The 15,521-nt window shown below is 38.7% G+C and overlaps 1 protein-coding gene across 1 annotated transcript in view; it reads right to left on the reverse strand.

Annotated features, from left to right (window-relative positions):
* Window positions 1-4,569: 4,569 nt before the first annotated feature.
* SLC22A15 (solute carrier family 22 member 15) overlaps window positions 4,570-15,521 on the reverse strand; it is a 34,249-nt gene continuing 23,297 nt past the window's right edge. The window contains exons 7-12 of the mRNA XM_074150791.1: window positions 15,226-15,366; window positions 14,316-14,401; window positions 12,173-12,293; window positions 11,141-11,213; window positions 7,784-7,972; window positions 4,570-4,656 (exon numbers count right to left, since the gene is read on the reverse strand). Coding sequence (XP_074006892.1) covers window positions 4,570-4,656; window positions 7,784-7,972; window positions 11,141-11,213; window positions 12,173-12,293; window positions 14,316-14,401; window positions 15,226-15,366 — 697 coding nt within the window. The remainder of the gene's footprint in view (window positions 4,657-7,783; window positions 7,973-11,140; window positions 11,214-12,172; window positions 12,294-14,315; window positions 14,402-15,225; window positions 15,367-15,521) is intronic.

Genomic DNA, 15,521 nt, shown 5'->3' on the forward strand with positions numbered 1-15,521 from the left:
ATCAAAGAAACTCTAATAGGGTGGGAAAAGGTATACATAGCACACCTTCCTTCAGCTAAAACAAAATAATACTAACCAAATCTGCATTTGGTGATTATGCAGAAGACTCAGGAACAAGAGTTTTAGCTCAAATGTTACCATTAACATACTCTAGGAAAACTAAGTTTTGTTCCTCGCCTTCCCCTTCTCCTCAACACAACAAAAACATTCTCTTGTGAACTGCTTTTATACGCTTAGGTGAATTAAGCTGGAAAATATATGGCTCAACAGCATTCGCCATGGTTCTGCAAAGGATGTTCTGCTAAGCTCAGTACATCCATACAGTCTGGAAACCCTGGCATGGATTGTGCACCATCAGCAGAGGAGCATGTGGCTGCAATCCTTAAAGCCTTGACCATAACAACAGTGGCAACTAGCTACAACCTGCTCCATGTTAATTAGTTGTCCACTTCTCTCCAGAGAGATGTTCTTTACTCAGCACCCTGACCTGAACACGTAGTCACCTGTGGCCCTTCTTTAATACAGAGCTTCCAAGCTTCTGGTGTGCCAGGAAGTCCCTGAACAGCACTTTCCCAAATCCTAAATGGAGACCACTAGCTTTCAGGGGAAGCAGTTTAAATTAAATAGAATTTAAATTAAATAGAGAAGCACTCTATTCTTGTTCAGCCTATCAAAAATAACCAGGTAGTAAAACCCTTTTAGAAGGCTGAAGTGTCAGTTGTGTGACAAAAATACATCAAATAATCTTAATCTTCCTATCTTTCTAAAGGGAAGCTGGCAAAATAAGCTATGACCAGTTATACGGTATTCTCCAAAAGAGGGCTTTACAAATTTTAATGATTTTAGTGACATGCCATCGCATAGAAAAGCTGAGTCCAAAAGAAAACTCAAGCGTGCCACATTTTATATCGATCAAAATAAATGTTTCATCACTAAAGTAGTAATGCTGAACAAAGTTGACATTAAAGAGGAAGTCCCCAGACAGCAGAATCCCAAACATACCTCACCTGAGACATTATTAAGATCTAACTCATCAGCACCATGGGAAAGCCTCTCTCATCTCTAGCATAATCCCATTAAGCAAGGTGGCTGAAAAAAAAAAAGACAGCTACAAAACCAGAGGAATCCAGGGAAAGAATTCCCATCTTGGGGGTAGGTAGCCTAGTGCCTGCACAACACAAAAACTAGTTAACAGTGCAGGCTACTTAGTATACAAAGCTACTCTAGCAAAAAAATTGGGATAAGGTTGTCATACTTCACTCAACTATAGCAAGGATATTAGGTCTCAGACTCTTAGCATTACAATATGTCATAAAGGGTGATATAACTAGTGCTGTATCAGCCTCTGCTCTCCGGTAGCTCCTCAGGGCAAGCTTACTGTCCAAACACTGACATTTATTAATTGGGACTACACAGACTGCTTACATACAACTTCAGAGTTACAAGGTTTCTGACCTTCTGACTTGGGCTTTCAAGTAACGTGGTTGAGACACCATGCCTGTAACAGCAGGCACTGCTCAACTGAAGAACTTCTGCTTAGCAATAATGCTCCATCTAGATACAGAAAATGCCGACCACATAGGCTACAAAACGCTGTGCAGCATCTCTCTCCAGTGAATGCCACATATAGCACAAGTACCTCAATATTATAAAGCATTACACCCTCTGGGTAAGAAAGAAGTGATTCTACAGGCTTCTGTACCAGAAGGTCAGTTCTTATAAAACCAACCTATCTGAAAAGAAACTTAATGCACCCAACAGATTTGGGTTTTGAAATATAAAGGGGGAGAGCAAGTAATTGTAAGAAGCCTGATACAACATTGCTGAGCTCCTCCCGGAGGGATTCTCTCCTATAAAACTTCTGAATTAACTGGCCAGGGACAGTAACAATAGAGAGTTCCTATGGTTGACACAAAAAAGATGCTACTCTTTAAAAATCTAAAGGTGCAAACATGGGACAGATATAAGGTTAAAAAAGAGCAGCAAATTTTGGTTAAAAAATAGCAACTTTTAATTGCTGTTTTCTTCACAATCATTTTTGCATTTTTTTTTTAATATCTATATATATATATTTACAATATAGAAGTGAATGAGCGGAGCGGTAAGTTGAGGACTGTCAAAAAAATCCAGATCAGGTCCTACAAAGAGCGATCTCCACCTGAACCATTACAGCATCCTACTGCTCAAATGAAAATTGTGTTGAGGTGTCCTATGGCATGACCAGAGTTGCCAGTAGCAGAAGATGACAGTAAAACTATGGAGGGAGGAAGGCTGACAGTTTCTGTCTGCCTCTCAGGGGACTTACTCCACCTACCATCCAAAGAGGGACAGAGGCAGCAAACACCTAAACAAACCTGTTGGGTCTTGGCAGCATGTTAATGCTGCCAGGCTTACCACTATATGCTTCTAAATAAGCAGGTTTTATTTATTTAGAATTATTATTTTGTTGCCATCAGCAACAAAACAAAAAGTCATTTTTTTTCCAGCCGTCCATAATTCAAAATGTGAATGCAAAACTAAAAAAATTCTTTGACCAAAAAGATTCAACCTTTCCAAGTAGTTCCAAGTACCTTATTTGGAGCAATTTTCTTGCATACAAAAGGGCCATGTAAGGCAGAAAGACTATTCAGCTGGGTTTAAAAGTGCCCTGCCATAGCTACAACAACTATTCAACAGTCTGGAAAAAATAAAAGTGAAGACTGCAGGCTGGAATTCTTCTAGTGAGCCCATAACACAGGCAAAAAATAAAACTATACTGACACATCGTCCATAGGGACTGAAGTTCCCAACTTTGCTCACAGTCAACGCCTGGATCAAGTTCAGGCCAAGTGAGAGCACTGCATGCGTGAATCCACAGTCTCTGGGTTGCCCTCTGCACCAACCAGGGTAGCTGCACATTGCTCAGCATTACAGTTCCCAGTGAACGAAGTTCAAGCAGCTAGCTGCAAACTTCAGATGCTGTCTGCTTTTACTTCCTTTCGGAGTAAAGGAGCTTCCCAGTTTAACCAGAAACTATTCAGCAGCCAGCTTTTTGAATTTTTTTTAATCCAGTTTTTTTAGCCTAACATCCACAAACATGGCTGGTGAGCCTGACAATACATTTGCTGCCATTGTGTGGCATTTTCTAGGAACTCCAGGTATAAAGATTAGCAAACATTTTATGGAAGTCAATCTTAATAAATAGAAAGCCACAAGTTAGAGGATGAAGGTGACGATGTAATCAAGAAAACCGAATCCTTGTAAAGCCTCATCTTTGTAGTTGGAACACCTCATATGTTCATGTTTCATATTTCAAGATTCCATATCTCTCTAACGAAGCACTTACAGGAAGTTCAGCATAAACAGGAGAATGAAGTTGTCTTCCTCAACAAAGTCAAGTAACCAAGTGCTCAAGCAAGCACCTGGTTAAGAAACAACATTGAGTAACCAAATGCAGCCTCAAAGATACTTGCCCTTTGTTTTTTTTTTAATGAGAACTTCATCTACACACAAGAATTTTAAATAAATACTAGCAGCTTCCCAGCAATAATCTCCAAAATGCAACAGCAACCCATGGTTCCTCTTACCACTTCAGAGCTAAGTTTCTTCCAGAAATAAGACAGATAGGTCCACAAAAATGAGCTATATATTCTAACACACACCTCACACACACACACTATGTGATAAATACTTCACCTATGTCCCACCCATGAAATTATATCCTTCACAAAATTATTTCACTGCACAGAGAAGTTGCTGAGCTTCAATATTTATGGCAAAGTGAGGACTAGGGAAAAGTAGGCAAAGCTATAAACAGCAGTGCTGAGATGTGGGGAACATGTAGTAAACGTATGCGTAAGACAGCTCAAGAATATGCTTGGTGGATGAAGAGAAGGGAAAAAAAAAAAAAAAATCAGTACATGTCCTTTATGTCTTCAGGCTTTATGGTTGCTCTTTCCTGTAGTCCTTCCTCCTGGCCTTCCATTTTTATTAAGTTAATGCACAGCTCATGACTAACCAGCTGCACACTGTAACTACATACAGGTGTGCAGAGAGAGAAACCTTATGTTCACAGTTGCCTCTCCCCTACTCAATATGCAGAAGCCTTTTTAACATAAAATTTCAGGAATTTGTTCCCACTGGAGTAGCACACAGCACATTCTGTGACCACTTTCACTCTACAGAAAAAAACAAACAGTGGATATTTTCAAGTTTGTCAATTTATACTGAATCAAAATCAACCACCTTGAAAATAAAATACAAACATGTGCATTGATGAACTGTCCAAGCCTAGGTAATTTCCTAGGTTTCAGAAATACATGATCCCACCCTTGCTGTCTCACCTGGCTTCAAATGTGGTCCATGCACTGTCATTCTGAACCGCAAGAATATGAACAGCCATCTCATATGGAGGGCATCAGTGGTGTAATTAGTCTGAACACTACTCAAACCCCTCTCCAAGTCAGGAAAAACACAGGCACTTGCCCAATTACATTCTCTGACAGGCGAGGTCCCCAGTACGCGTCTTACAGCTGAACTGACTGGACAAGTAAGAAAAGGCATAAAATAGGCCAGTGTTTCTTCTTTTCACTACTTGATCATATGAGTCTCTTCATCAGCATCATAAAACTCTTCATCTTCGCTTCCACTCCCTGCAGAACTGTCTTTGTCTCCAGACTAGAAACAAAAATGAAGTCACTGGTTAGCACAGAAGCCACTAAATTGATCTCAAAATACATAAGCATGAATCATCACACCTCTGCTGGAATCCTGGTAGAGGAAAAAATAAGAAAAGACACATCAAATCAATGTATTAAAACTTTGTAAGAGACATTACATGAATTAAAATTTGTGTCCTTGGTTCTTCAAAATCTCTTTAAAAGAGATGGGCTTTCTCTGCTCCACCAGTACACTAGATAGTACATGCAGGAGGGAGATCAGCTAGAATGGTTCTGAAGGGATAAATTGAGAAAACTGAGTAGATTAAGTCTAAGGTCCCTACTCTGTGGTGAGCTACTGGAAACAGGGGCTCAGAAAACACAGATTACTTGATTATGTAAGAGCTTCTCTGTCATGAATTATTACTTCTCCATGTATAGCATGGGCAACATCCTAATCAAGTTTTTAATTAAAAAGATCTCCCTGCAATACTAACTAAAGGTGTTATAGAAAAGGGAAAAAAACATTACTACTTCATAAATTCAGAAAGTAAACTCCCTATTTATAGGTATACTTACTCCAGCCAGAGTCCTTTTAACAACATAATTTATATCACATACCCAAACTGAAGTCAGCTATTACAGCTAATTCATTTTTTATTTGGCCAGTGTAGCATTTTTCCATGGAACTGATACAAATTAGTCCAGTAAAAAAGGTTTTCTTGCTAGTATAGACTCCATCTAGTTTGAGTATTTAGGAATTTTTTCCCCAGTACGCTTGCACCCACACCAAGACTTCTGCCTGTCTAGTCTTATGCAAAGCAGGGTGAGAGAGAGGGTGAAAAATTGAGAAATGGAAATCATGTTCCTGACTGACAGTACCATGCAAGCAAAATCTGTAGCTTTAGATCTGTCTTCAGAGGAGTTTTGCTACAGCAATGTGTGTTAACTGCAAAGGAATTTCGAACAGTTTGAGCACTAAGACCTGTCAGAAGATAAAAAGAGAATTATGTTATTTTTTTTCTGTATTTCGAAAATTATTTGAGGAAAGTCAGGCTATCGCTGGATGCTGTCCAACTTGAATATCACATTCATGTATGTTAACAGGGATAAAACCGCCACTCCGGGCAACCATAACACATGTTATCTTGAAAGTGGTACAGAAGGACAATGGATTCCACAGGGGGAAGTCAGGGTACGCCAAATAAATTCTACATCTTTCTTACAGCAGCTTCGTTAGACCTCTCCACGGCCTTGTCAAATAGGGTTAATGTTTAACAGCTTCCCATTTTATCAGCGCTCTCTTTGTGAGCTTTAAAATAAAGCCCTAATGTGTCACAAACGTTCAAGATACAACTTCAGTGAAGTTACAGGATTACTTCAGGCCTGAACAAATGTCTTTTTTTCACTTGGATTCAATAATTTTAATCCATCTGGGGAAAAGTGTTCCTGAAGAACGTTCTCGAATTTATTTTTTTCTTTTGTGGATCCTGTTCAGGTTGGGATTTTTAAGAAGCCTGCAGAAGTGCAAGCGGGGAAGATTTAAACCCGAGAAGACTGCTTGACAAAGTGAACCAAGTTGTGCAAATACCGATAGATAGACAATACTCGTCACTCCAAAGGGCAATACTTGGTTAGAAAGGGAAATAAAAACACAACTTTCCTCCTTCTAGGTTGTAATACCTGCACTGTTTGCTAGAATTGTTTTTTGTTAGTAAGCCATCTGCACAGTTAAAGTGTAATGACGATGTAATTACCAAAATAACAGCTGCTGTAAACTTGATGTAAGTGTATATGATAGATTTGTGCAGCCAACAAGAATGTGGTGCCATAACACATTATTCAGTACAGATAAAAATGTTTATAAAAATGTGCATGTAAAGTAGCTAAAATATAAAATTAATTGTTACAAGACTGCCTCTTTCAGCTTTCTTCAAGGGTGCTTTTATCACTAAACTGTACTGTCCTGTCAAGAATTATTACAGCTAAAATTGGTAAACAAGGCAACATGTTGAAGCCTTTGAAAGGAAGCAACTGTTCTCATTCTACGAATAGATGTTACTCTGCCTCCTGATTTCTGTGAAAATAAGTTTATGACTACCTGTTAATCTCAGACTGCTTGACCAAAATTAATCAAATTAAAGTAAAAGGTATTATAAAAATCCTGTTTCACTCAGCCTAATGGGACAACTAACATTTTTTGTTTTGAGTTGCCCTTCAAGTCTTCTCAGCACTTACTCAATTTTTATTAGTCTATCAATACTTAAAATTTTTGGACCAGGATTTAAACATTAAAAGCTTACCCAAACTCATACACTCACTTTTAGCTCTCTAGTTACTTCTCTCTAATCCCCCTCCATTCACAGAGGAGCAGCCATGTAAGAAAACCTCCACACAACTGGAAGATGTACACACCTCAAGAGGTGTCCAGGAGTTTGACAAAATGAAGTACAAAGCAATATGAAAAAACAACATTCAAGGAAACCTCACTGGAAAACATCCTGCTGCCACATTTATTTATGCTTATGCCTGGGAGTTTTGTGGTTCCAATGTTTTCAATGAAACTCATTTCCTGGAATGGGGGGGAGGGGGAGGAAGGGGGAGAGGGAGCAGGGAAAGAAAAAGGAGGAAAAGAAAAGCAAGTGGACAGATCACAGAGGTTAGTCTAGCTCTAACCCATTTGAAGACTTTCTAGGCTAGACCTAACAATTGACATCGCAGAACAGCCAGTACAGGTCAGGGCAGAAGTACTGCGCTTTGAGAACAGCCCTTCACAAAAAGGCTTCTGTTTTCTTCAATATTTAAGGCTTCTCAAACTTCAACGGCCAGCTTTGCATGAAGCATGCTGCAGCAATCCATCTTAGAGATTAAAGAGGCACAGACACCACTGAGTCCTTTATTCCAAAGGAAAAGATTGGATGCTTTTGGCCTTGAAGGGATGAATTAACCCAGCTATGTTTCAGCCTGCATTTCCAGACAACATTTCAGACGTGATGGTAAGGTTACTAAACTATCTTCTGTATCTCCTTGAGGCCTATCCTCCGCAGGCCAAGAATCACTATCCTAATCTATTTAGAGTGGCATATTCAAACTGACAGCTGAAATAAACACAACAGAAAAGTAGTAGGGAAAAAATTTGAATATACCTGTGAGCCATCTAGGGCTTGCAAAGACATGGCTTCATCACCCAGCCTCCAGTATGAACATACCTGCAGGTCTGAAATAGTTTCTAGCAAAGGGCTGTTTAAGGTCTCTGGCAGCAATAAACTTAAGAAACCAGACAAAAGACCAGCTGCTCCAAATACAATGTAAGGCAGAGACCACTGTACAGTTTTCTGGAAAAAAGAACAGAGTTAGGTTGAGATTGGTTCCCTCTAGTTCATACTTCATATTAAAGCACTTAACCATTCCACCTGGCAAGTGTTTGCATTCATATTTAGCATAAAAATTACAGATTTACTGTTTGGGTTTTTTAACCAATATTCTTATTTGTATCTTTTACTATTAGATCCACACAGATTTTGGGATGGACTTTAAAAGAAATGCCTGATGAATTTATACTCAATTCTTGCCCATAACACGTACTTTTTAACAAATGCAACATCACTTTGTAGTAGGGAAGAGATATCATAAAATCACAGACATGCTGGTTGGAAGAGATCTCGGGGTCATCAAGGCCAACCACCTACTCTAAGCACAATTACAGACAACAGTAGAACAGGTCAATCATAGCTTTGTGCAATCCAGTACTGAAAAGACTCCAAGGATGGAGATTCCCCCTCAGAGTAGATTGTTCCAGGGTTGCATTAAGCCTCTCAAAAAGAATATTCTCCAAATTTCTTATCTAACCCCCAAGCCAAAATTTGCGGTCATTGACCCCTGCTGAAGTGTTCCACACTGCTGGGAATATCAAAGGTACAATATTCCCTCAAGCTGGGCCCAATGTAGCTCAGTGTGAAGTTTGCCTGTTTGTGACGAGAGGACACTGCTAGCTTGTTATCCATTGTCCTGCCTGGGTCTCTTCCAGCAAAGCTGCTACTCAGCCAGTTGGTTCCCAGCCTGTGCTTAGTACACACCAGAAAAAAGAATTTTGTTCTTGTTATTGGCCTTCATGGGATTTCTGTTGGCCCAAAAGGTCCCAGTGGACTCAAAATCTACCTGTTGGTGTGTCAATCAATCACTCCTTATTTTGCATCCTCTAAAAATATATGAGGAGGTATTCTGTCTTGTCTTCCACTTGTCACCAGCCACCAAATACTGAGCCTGTCACTATCTCTTTGAGTCTGGTGGTCCATGCAACATTCAAATCTAGTATTCCTTTCACCCAGGACACACTTCTTTAGCTTCCAAACAAGAATGCTGTGGGAAAACATCAAAAGCCTTACAAAAGCCTTTCATAATCTCCTCTCTTTCCTCATTCATATTACCTTCTGTGATGAAATGCCTGACTATCAACTCAAACTGGCTGAGAAAGAATTGACCTTAGTAAATCCAAGTTCACTGATCCTGATTACCTTCTTGGCCTTCACATGCTCAGAAACAGAGTCTGAGTGGTCATGTCCCATGATCTTCCCAGAGACTAAGTTTGAGCTGCTCAGCCTGGATCCACTTTCTGATTGTAAATACACACCTAGCATTAGCTTCTCTTCATCCCCCACAGTTATCAGTGACCTGTGATAAACCATTGTAGAGAAAGATGATGGACACTCGCCTCACTGTCACAACCAGCTCTTTCACCACCTCCTAGGGAATCCTATCCCATGGAATTGAAAGCTTTCAGCTTTAGGTGTTCTTGAATCTACTGCTCCTGCAGTTTGCTGGCCTTCGGCTTCCTCAACTGTGCTGATATGCACAGAGTCTTGGGGTCAGGCTTTGCCTATGAAGGCTAAAGCAAAAGTGTTAAGTATTTCAGCTTATTCAATCTCATCCACCAATAGGATCTCCATCCCATTCAACAATGGGTTAAACACGTTCTCTAAATTTCCTTTAGCTGATCGAATCCCTATTTATGCTCCTTGCTGTTTTAGCTTCAAATGAGTTTTGGCCTTCCTGTCATCACCCTTGACAGCCTAAGCAATGTTTATACTCCTCCTTTGATGCCTGTCCCTGCTTTCACATGGTTTGTTAAAAGCAGAACTACACTGGGGAAAGGTGCATGCAAAACTGAATCATCTACAATATAGGTCCAAAATGTGCACATTCGCTTTCAGATGACCAGTAAAGCAGGCTCATTTTAAAAAAGGCAAGAATTTAGCTGCTTGTTTCAAAAACTCACTTTGTAGTAAAGAGCAATTTCTAAGTCAAAAAAATAACAGACTGTGATCAAATACAAGAGGAACAATTCATCTTTTCTCAGCAACTAACTTTTCTTATTCCTACCATTTTTATAAGATCCCCAGACAAAAGAGTGAAATAGTTGAAGAAATTCCAAAACACAGTAATACTTAATTCTTTCCTCAAATAGATGTTCAGCTGTTATTTAAACAGAGTTGTTTTCACTTCCATGGGACCCCCTCAAACATGATGATCCAAGATTTGCATCTCCTGCAGAGCCAAATCTCTGCTAGATATAACATAATGGATGTCGTGACTGCTACATCATAAAAACTGCCTATTAAATCTACCTGGGAGACCTGCACCAGTCTTGACTTTGCCTGTTGTACCCCAGAGGTGCTTGTGCTCTCAACTACCCAATGTTTCATTCTGCAGATTAAAAGGCTCACTGTGCTCATCTGCCCTTTTGCTAGCCCTCTGCCTGACATAACAAGATGGCAAATGGCAGAGAGGAAAGTTATTCCAGATGAAATCTGTCACATTAAAGGAATTGTCACTTGACCTCAGCAAGCAGTGTGTGTGAAAACTGGCACACTTTTACCTGCATACACATAGGACTATGAACAGAAGAAAATAACGGTGTCACCCCCATGTTTCGTTCATAAGAATTTTTCTTTGCCTTGACAGACTGCTGTGAAGTGTGTGCTCAATAGCCTTGCAGGTGTATCAGGTCTCCACATAATCATCTTTATTCATTGAAAGATACATCACTTTGCTGATAATTATAATCCGCGGATATTCAATGAAGTATACTAACAGTAAAACTAATATAGTCTCAGAAATATGAGTTATTGAGCCTATATGCTTTACCTTGATGCAGCGGGTCTTTTAACTATGTGGGGTTTTTTGCTCTTGCTCACTTAGGGTTTAAAATTGGGTAGCACCATCTTGGTATTTTGAAACTACTACATTGCTAATGTCCACTAGCTAAGTCCCAAAATTTTTTACAGGGCTAAAACACCTTTGAACTAAAAAAATGTTGAGTTTTTTTATAATCACACAGATTATACTGCAATGTGTTTGACCTACCATGAGACTATTAAGACAAGCAATTTAAATATCTTAGTTTATATACATAATTTATCCAAAACATTCCCACCTCTGTAAGCCTCTGATACATCAGAGCCACAAAACAAAAATATACATAACAGTGAGAAGTTCAAACAAACCAATGAAGGGACGAAAGGAGCAATGATTCCACCAACACGGGAAAACATAGAGCAGGCACCCATTCCAACATTCCTAAGAAAACAACAATCATTAATCAGTGACATTTGCACAGGAGAAATTATGACTTTTTTGAAAAGTGTCATGGGGCGAGGAAAAAAAAAAATCTCAGTCATGACCCTGACCACACTATCTGGCAAAGAAGTCAAATGTAACTGAAAGCATCCCAAGACAAGAATTAAAACATATGCTTTGTTCTTAAAGAGAAATCCCCTGCACGTTAAGAATTCTAACATACATACACATACAGAGAGGCAAAAAAAGTGTGATTTCAGTTAATGTATCTTCTCTCTGCCTGAGACTTTGGCTAAATTCCTTTATCCAAATTCTATTTATCAGCAGATTTGCCCACCCATGAAAAACACAACAGTATAGTTTCACTGGTGGCTGATCAACAATAATACTTGGTTAAAATATCTATGAAAAATTGCACCCATATGATAGATGCTTTTGTCTGCTCTGTCAGCACAAGCACATGGTACTTCTGCCGCTAGTGAGTGAAGCCTTACTGTTGCTTACATATGGCCTATAAAACATGAAGTTACTTTTCCAAAGCTTATTTACCGGTCATCTTCTGTGTTGCTTGTTAAGCAAGTATGAATGTTTAAAAGTTGTCTGGTTTATAAAGCACTGAAAAAGTTACAGATACCACTAATTGAAGAAATATCAGCAATACTACTGTTATCCACATTAGTGCAAGGAGGGCTGTGAGCACACCAATCAGTCAAAGGACTATTTTACTGTTACATAAAGTATATGGTTAGTCTGAAGAAAACACTGCAAATTTGAGGGAAGAGGAAGTGAGAAGAGGATAAGGGAAGAAATTTAGCATATAAAACTATGGTTTATCATTATACATAACTGAAAAAACTCAAATGAAAAGGTATAGTAAATAGAAAAAAGTAACAGAAAAGTAAAAGGTGATCAGGTAAGAGAGGCAGAAAAATGAAGATCTTAAAATTAACTTGCATTACCTGATCACTGTGGGATAAAGTTCTGATGTGTAGATGTAGACAATGTTAAATGCAGCACTGATTGTCAGTTTCCCCAGCAAAGACAGAGAGTGACTGTTCACCACTGCAAAAACTCCAGTATCTGACAGAGAAAACATGACCCTTATAAGATTTTTGAGCACTCAAATACATCTCCACAAACATTTCAATCACACAACAGCATGGACTGAAAAGGAATCTACTGAGGAATCTGCTACAACAGCCAAGCATATTTCTATTAAAGGCAGTATTTGTCAGAGGCGATACCTTCAGGAGAACTCTCAAAACTCAAGAGAATCCAAAGGGCCTTTGTTTAGACAGCAATTGCAGAAATCATCCAACATAATTTATATTCTGTGTCTGTGCAATCAAATTTGTACAAAGAGGAAAACTCTCCAAGTAACACACTGTGAAAAAAATAACTGAAAAAATTGATTTTAAGTTTATAGCAAACTTGCTACTAGCCCAAAGTTGTTTCTATTCTATTAAACATAATCCAATAGAAAAAGACTTGGTTAAGTGACTGAACAGTCCAAGGGACTACGAAGTGGAATTATTGCTCAATATCAGAAAAAAAAAGACAAACTGAGTTTTCCTTTCCTTGTCCTCAGTGTTACAGTAAGTGATACCTTTAAAGCATTAAAATCCTGCCTTAAGGCTCTACTAGAACATCAAATTTTAGAAGTGTAAGATAAAAATCCTGTAAACATAGTAAAAGCTGAAACTAAAACTCAACATTTTCTGAGTCTACCACTAATAAAATACTAAACTAGTCTGTCAGTAAGTTGAAGAAAAGAATGGATACATTTTCTAAAAGTGAGCAAGTTCTTTTAGTAAGAAGAGCCCTATTCAGTGTCAATTCCATAGTATGATAACATGCTTCTAACATAATTACTTTGGAAGAAAAATATTCCACCCAGCTTAGTTTTGTCAGAATGGCCAGCGTTTATTTGCTTATTCCAGGCACATCAGAACACACATTAAATGCCTACCAAGGAAGGCTACAGCATAAGCCATTACTGCTCTGTAGTAATGCTTAGTAGAGACAGGTGCTTGCTTCTGGCCAGTTAGCCATTTCGCTTCTACGGTACTTCACTCCTGGATGTCTTTGGCAATTCAGCACAAAGTCTCTTGGTGTCTCGCAGTTCTATCCTCTGAAATTTTCTTTCTACACGATATACTTTGACTGAAAGACAAACACCACTTGATGACTGGTACTAGCCTAAGTAGAGTATCTCTGAGTGTATTCCAGGTGCTAGAGCCCATACTTCTGGAAACTTCAGTTGCATCCCTTTAAAAAAGCTCTACCTATTAAATTCACTGCTATCTAGAGCAACTTATGCACACTGTCATCATAAATGTTTAACCTTTTTGAATCATGCTTCAAGCGTTTTAAGCATTTGCTCCCCTTATGACAGGTGTTATACATGCACAAATTTTACAAGCTGAGATGTATTTATGTGCTTAGTTTTCAAAGGGAAAAATTGCTCATTGTGCAATTTTGTTTCTATCATTCAGAAAAACATCCAAAAATGAAGTGAACATTACTGCATCTTTACAGAAAAGACATTTCACTTCACATTTCTTAGAAACCCCTTGCTTCAGAAGATTTTCAGAATGCTCTCTGAATTATAAATTTTGTGATGACAGTACTAATACCACAATCACACCAGTCTTGAACATTACAGAGCAGTGAGGAAAAGCTGGAAACTTGCCCAAGATTCAATTCTTAAGATCTTCTGACATTGGTCTTTCAGTCAGAGAGATACATACAAATTACATGGGTACTACTTACACTGACCTATCATTTGGCTAATGGAGATACCTCGAGAAACATCATTCTTTGGGATTAAGTCAGAAACACTGGAAGGAGTGACTGATGTGTCAAGTAAAGACCCGACTCCAAAGACAGAAGTTCAAACCCAAACCTTTCTAACAAGCTTTCCTTAAGGTCTTCGGTAGGTTCCTGCTCATCCTTTCTGTGAGTTAGCTCCTCTGGCTTTGAAAATTGAGATTTGCATGCAGTATGAGCCTAATCTACTGGCAACCATCAAATTCTTAGGCTGTAGGATGCTGTGTTTACAACTTATTAACACATACTCCAGAAAGCAAAGGAAATATTTACCTTTTTTTTTAGGAAGAAACATGACAATAAGACAAGCCAATCCTCCCAGGAACAGAAATGTACTCAATGTTCTCTTCCGACCAAACCTGATATGCAAGGATAACAAAGCTTTATTCTGCATTAGATCTGTAGTTTACAGAGGTACAAGTCCTCTAAATTCACATTGTCTCTTTATTTGCAGTTGGAAATTCTAAATGCCATCTCTCACATACTCTTCCTCTCACACAGTTTTTAAACAAGCTTCTACTGTACTCTAAACAAAATGAACATCAAGAAGTCTTTACGCAGTGGCTAACACAATTTCTAGGATTTTGATTTGCTTCCCACTGTGTGTGCACGTTTGTAAAACTCCTCAGGAGACAGGTAGAGAAGAGACTGGGAGGTGAATTCTACAAGAAGTGAAAGACATTGTCCAGAGTATCATGGGTTAAAGGAAAAGGCTAAATATCTGAATCAACAGCTCTGTTCACATACTAGTGCACATACCAGCTCTTACACGAAACCACACAACAGCTTCCCTTGAGTTTAGTTGAGGTAGCTTTGACGTAACAGTGAGAATGAGCATTACAGACAGAGGTGGGAAGAATGCCATCTTGTGTTAGCATGGAGTCAGGACAGCTAGGTCCAACTGATAGAGGTGATCAGCCTCACCTGAGCCAAATTTAGACAGCTCATTAACAAGTAAACTACTGAGAATAAGTTAAACTGTTGCTATTTGAAATAAAGATATACTAACAGCACTTTCAAATAAAAAAAAATTTCCCAGGATAATATAATGAAGTAGTAGCATCGAAGCAGGAAGCCTCACACAACAGATACAAGTTAGGAGATACAATATACAGAAAACCTAATCTTGAGAACAATTGTAACAAAACAAAACTCTGAATGGTTTAATAAATTTCATACTTACCATTTTTGGCTAATTAAGTAAATACAGATTGGGTATGCTGGAATTTCTATCAACCCTGAAAGGGCTAAATTGGCATAAATATTTCCACCTAAGTCACCCACATTAAGGGTAAGACCATAGTAAACCAAGCTGCACACAAACCTGAAAAAGACAGAAAAAGAATTAAATCAGAGGTGCTGTTTTGCCTGTCAAATTGAAGTACTGGTCTGGCACAATACACTGTAAACTGTGTGTAGTGTTTCAGAAGATAGGTCTAAAATGTTTCTCTGCCAGTGCATGATGCTTTCTAGGTAAAG

This window comes from Numenius arquata, chromosome 1, assembly GCF_964106895.1.
Source record: "Numenius arquata chromosome 1, bNumArq3.hap1.1, whole genome shotgun sequence".
NCBI lineage: Eukaryota > Metazoa > Chordata > Aves > Charadriiformes > Scolopacidae > Numenius > Numenius arquata.